The sequence below is a fragment of the Palaemon carinicauda genome, chromosome 4 (genome assembly GCF_036898095.1).
Source record: "Palaemon carinicauda isolate YSFRI2023 chromosome 4, ASM3689809v2, whole genome shotgun sequence".
Taxonomy (NCBI): Eukaryota; Metazoa; Arthropoda; class Malacostraca; order Decapoda; family Palaemonidae; genus Palaemon; species Palaemon carinicauda.
Genome location: NC_090728.1, coordinates 191,748,396 through 191,754,395, shown reverse-complemented (window position 1 = coordinate 191,754,395; position 6,000 = coordinate 191,748,396). Strand labels below are relative to the sequence as shown.

Genomic DNA, 6,000 nt, shown 5'->3' with positions numbered 1-6,000 from the left:
CCAAGGGTACAATGTAACAATATTAATATATATATATATATATATATATATATATGTATATATATATATATACATATATACATATATATATATGTATTTAATGTTATTGAAATATCAAATAAAAACAATAATAAAAATCTACTGTGTGTTTACGGTTATATCTTATTATGCTTCAGCGAGATTTGAATCCTGAGTTTTTTTTGTGTTTTTTGTCTTGTTTATCGTTAATATGTATAATTATCATAAAATTTGCCCCTCGCCCCCCCCCTACCTCTCTCTCTCTCTCTCTCTCTCTCTCTCTCTCTCTCTGGAAGCAGTACAGGCTAGGGCTACCAAACTATAGTCAATTTCTTTTAGCGAGGCTGATTTGCACCGACTCGCAGCGGTGCCCTTTGAGCTCGGAAACGTTTCTTGCTCTCTGATTGGTTAGAATTATCTTGTCCAAGCAATCAGCGATCCGGAAACTTTTCCGAGCTAGAAGGGCACCGCTGCGAGTCGGTGCAAATATGCTTCGCTAAAAGAAATGGACTTTAATTCCAACACTAAGGCAATTTGGATATAGACGGAGGATGGAACGTTTGAACTTAATTGACCAACAAACTCGACGATTAAGGGGACAGTTAATAGAGGCATTCAAAATTCTTAAAGGAGTAACAAATGTAGATTACAACAATCTATTCACGCTTAGCACAAATCAGTCCAGAGGTAACGGATACAAACTGAATTGAAAAGATGCAGCACCAATCAGTGTGGCAATTTCTTTACATACAAAATAGCTGCTGCTGCTTCCTCCGGTGCCTTAGATGACCGCGGAGGTAGCAGTAGTAGGGGAATCAGCATTATGAAGCTTCATCTGTGGTGGATAATGTGGGAGGCTGGGCTGTGGCACCCTAGCAGTACCAGCTGAACTCGGTTGAAGCCTGAAAACTTCAAATCATTCATTCCCTGGTTAGGCTGGAGGAACGTAGAGAGTAGAGGTCCCCCTTTTTTGTTTTGTTTCATTTGTTGATGTCGGCTACCCCCCAAAATTGGGGGAAGTGCCTTTGGTATATGTATGTATGTGACAAAATAGCAAATACTTGAAATAGACTTCCAGCGGATGTAGTAAACAGTAACACGGTAAATGAGTTCAAGAATAAGTTAGACAAGATCATAATAACTCTCTAAATGCTTAAACTAAATCGCTCTACCCAAGAGCAAATGGAGTCTCCGCGGATGGACTAAAAAGTCTTTGAGACATCCAAAGTCCTTGTAACTCTCTCTCTCTCTCTCTCTCTCTCCTCTCTCTCTCTCTCTCTCCTGGAGTTTTGAATCCTAGAATGGTAAACCTCTTTCTTCAAGGTAAAAAAAGAGAAAAATAAAAGTTAGAAAAACAAAGTTACCTAACCTTAAACTGTTGTAGTTATACAATGTGTTGGCATAAGGCCAACTTATTCTGATACAAATAACAATTGAATAATAACCTAGTTGTACAGAGAAGGTTACATCAGCAAATAATAATATATTTTTTTCCAAAGCCAAGCAGAAGTACGGGGTCTTTACAATAAGTAATTTTCAAAATAATATCTGTTATTATTATTATTATTATTATTATTATTATTATTATTATTATTATTATTATTATTATTATTAGCTAAGCTACAACCCTCGTTGAAATAGCTGGATGCTATAATCCCAAGGGCTCCAACAGGGAAAAATAGCCCAATGAGAAAAGGAAATAAGGATATAGATAAACTATATGAGAAATAATGAACAATTAAAATGAAATACGTTAAGAACAATAACAACATTAAGACAAATCTTTCATATATTTTGCCTTTTTCATCCTGAAAATAATTTTTCTTAAGTTAATGCATTTTAATTGCGTTAAACAATCAAGCATTACTGCTTGCTAGTAACACTGGGTCTGTTCAGTACTTGGATGGGTGACCAGCGTTTTGGGGAATAATATTTGCAATTTCATCGCGAAATCATTTTTTTTTTTTTTTTTTTTTTTTGTGGAATTTACATGGACGCAGAAAAAAAATATCACGAAATAAGTTATCTTGATCTATAAACACAAAGGGCTGGATTATTTCATGAAATGGCCAATCAAGGCTGATATTACATTGCATGCACACTTATGTCGACAACGCCCTCCTTTAGCGAGATAAGATATGATGATATGGATAATCACATCACTGTGCTTATATATAGAGGTACGTATAATAATGTATATATATATATATATATATATATATAATGTATATATATATGTATATATATATATATATATATATTGTATATATATATATATATATATAGATATATATATATATATATGTATATATATGCATATATATATAAATATATATATACTGTATATATATAAATATATATATATAATATATATATATTAAACACACACACACATATATACACTTGTATATATATATATATATATATAAACACACACACACATATATACACTTGTATATAAATATATATATATATATATATATGCATATATATATGTATATATATATATATATATACAGCATAAATATAACACACACACACACACACGTATATATATATATATATATATAAACATACAAATATATATACACAAAAAAATTAATCCCTCCAAACAATAACAACAAACGAATAGCACTAACCCCCGCTGCAGAAGCAAACGCAACCGCCATTGCAAGAGAGAGCAGGAAGTACCTCCGAGACTCCGCCATATTGCATCCACGAAGACGCTCCAAATGACACTAACGACAGTTCCTCGCCAGGAAGCTATTAAATAACCCTGATTGGAAACTGATCAGAAGGAGGTCATACGAACGTGTCATTAAGGACTGTATTTATATAAAAGCATAATTAATTTGCATTTACTTACAGGTGATGCATTAATTAAAGATTTTTTTTTTTCCGTTTCTAAATATGGCGACTGGTCGGATCTTTGCATAGCGGTGGTTTCAGCTCGAGAATTCCGTAAGGGAGAAAATATATAAAATATATATTCAATCAGGGGTTTATTTTTTATTTTATTTTTCTCTGAAGAAAAATAAAATATAGAATATAGATGCGCAATTCTTTTTCAATTAACATCATCTGGGGTTTATTTTTATTTTATTTTTCTCTAAATTTCAATATAGTTTCGCAATTCTTTTTCAAATTGTGACATACAGTTCGAATTTCATTCATATATACATAATTACTCTTAGAAAATTTTTAGAAATTGTGTGTGAAATGACTCTACTTAATTAAGCTTAGGAAATAACTCATTTTCATAATTCAAAGGTCAGAGTGCTTGCTTGAGGGTATACTCAGGCGCACTATTCTATCTGTTACCTTAATTCCTTTCCTAACAAAGCTGTTTTACCTGTTGGAGCCCTTGGGCTTATAGCATCCTGATTTTCCAACTAGAGTTGTAGCTTAGCTAATAATAATAATAATAATAATAATAATAATAATCATTTCCTACGCCTATTTAGACAAAGGGCGTCTAGGAGAACAAACCATTGTTCTCTAGTCTTGGGTAATGCCACAGCCTCTGTACCATGGTCTTCCACTGTCATGGGTTAGAGTTCTCTTGCTTGAGGGTCCACTCAGATACACTAGTCTATCAAATTTCTCTTCCTATTGTTTTGTTGAAGTTTTTATAGTATATATATTTATTTTAATATTGTTACTGTACTTTAAATATTTTAGTTTTCTTTCTTTCCTTTCCTCACTGAGCTACTTTCTTGGTTGGAGCCCCTGGGCTTATAGCATCCTGATTTTCCCAGAAGGGCTGTAGCTTAGCGAGTAATAATAATAATAATAATAATAATAATAATAATAATATCATTGATAGCAGTGGTTTTAAACTCGAGTTTCGTGAGAAAGGAGAAAATGTATAATAATTATCTATTTTTCTTTTAAGAAGTTCTCGAGAATTTATTCATATATTGAAGGATGAAATCCAGTCTGAAAGTCATTCATACATTCATTTTTTGAATGAAGAAATTCAGTCTGGATTGCATAAATTACTCTTCGAAAATGATTCGTACATAAACTATTGTCTGAAATATATTTTTTTTTTTTTTCAAAGTTCAAAGCTTTCCTCCTTAGCAATTCTCATTCTGGTTTGCCTTATGAAAATTCTATTTGATAATGACAATTTACGGATGCAAATTAAAGGGAATTTAAAATTGTGTTTTCTTTTAATTTTCTCACTAAGTGGACCTCTCTGGTTTAAAATTTAGGCTGATTTGTAATATCAAATTCCTTTCCTATTTGACTTATAGATGTAAAGATAAACTGTATGATGTATGAATAAATGAATAAATGAATGAATTAATAAATGAATAAACAATTTAACTCACTAGGCCTAGGTGGACTTCTTTGCTTTCAAATTTAGGCTGATTTGTAATATCAGATTCCTTTCCTATTTGACTTATAGATGTAAAGATGAACTGTATGATGTATGAATAAATGAATAAATGAATGAATTAATAAACGAATAAACAATTTAACTCACTAGGCCTAGGTGGACTTCTTTGCTTTCAAATTTAGGCTGATTTGTAATATCAGATTCCTTTCCTATTTGACTTATAGATGTAAAGATGAACTGTATGATGTATGAATAAATGAATAAATGAATGAATTAATAAACGAATAAACAATTTAACTCACTAGGCCTAGGTGGACTTCTTTGCTTTCAAATTTAGGCTGATTTGTAATATCTAATTCCTTTCCTATTTGACTTACAGCTATAAAGATTAACCGTATGATGTATGAATAAATAAATGAATGAATTAATGAATAAATAAATAAACAATTTAACTCACTAGGCCTAGGTGGACATCTTTGCTTTCAAATTTAGGCTGATTTGTAATATCAAATCCCTTTCCCATTTGATTTACAGATGTAAAGATAAACTGTTTGATGAATGAATGAATAAATAAATAAATGAATAAATAAATAAATAAACAATTTAACTCACTAGGCCTAGGTGGACTTCTTTGCTTTCAAATTTAGGCTGATTTGTAATATCAAATTCCTTTCCTATTTGACTTACAGCTGTAAAGATAAAGTGTATGATGTATGAATGAATGAATGAATGAATGAATAAATAAATGAATAAATAAATAAACAATCTAACTCACTAAGACTAGGTGGACTTCTTTGCTTTCAAATTTAGGCTGATTTGTAATATCAAATCCCTTTCCTATTTGACTTATATATGTAAAGATAAACTGTATGATGTATGAATGAATAAATGAATAAATGAATGAATAAATAAACAATTTAACTCACTAGGCCTAGGTGGACTTCTTTGCTTTCAAATTTAGGCTGATTTGTAATAGCAAATTCCTTTCCCGTTCGACTTACAGCTGTAAAGATAAACTGTATGATGTATGAATGAATGAATAAATGAATAAATGAATGAATAAATGAATAAACAATTTAACTGTTCATTCTAAACAGGCAGTTCAATCAGTGGAACTTCAACCATTCAAAACTTGTGTAAATGCTTTTCTGTTGAGCGATTTAACAGAAGTCTCGTCTTATACGCTTATAAATTGGGAGTTAAATGACAGGACAGGATTAGAAACGAAACTATAAAAGAGATTACTCAAGTATCTTCTAGGAAGACACTCCAAAATCAAACCATTGTCCTCTAATCTTGGGTAGTGCCATAGCCTCTGTACCATGGTCTTCCATGGTCTTAGGTTAGTGTTCTCTTGCTTGAGGGTACACTCGGGCACACTATTCTATCTAATTTCTCTTCCTCTTGTTTTGTTCAAGTTTTTAGAGTTTTAGTTTATTTAGGAAATATTTATCTTAATATTATTGTTCTTAAAATGTTTGATTTTTTCTTGATTCCTTTCCTCACTAGGTTATTTTCCATGTTGGAGCCCCTGGGCTTATAGCATCCTACTTTTCCAACTAGGGTTGTAGCTTAGCTAATAATAATGTATATGAGATCATGATGAGGGGTAGAAGGAGATGGTTTGGGCATGCCTT

General features: G+C 31.5%; 1 protein-coding gene across 1 annotated transcript in view; it reads right to left on the bottom strand.

Moving 5' to 3' along the window:
* LOC137640311 (protein SpAN-like) overlaps positions 1–2,734 on the bottom strand; it is a 20,540-nt gene extending 17,806 nt beyond the window's left edge. The window contains exon 1 of the mRNA XM_068372944.1: positions 2,658–2,734. Coding sequence (XP_068229045.1) covers positions 2,658–2,726 — 69 coding nt within the window. The 5' untranslated portion in view covers positions 2,727–2,734. The remainder of the gene's footprint in view (positions 1–2,657) is intronic.
* Between the last annotated feature and the right edge of the window lie 3,266 nt (positions 2,735–6,000).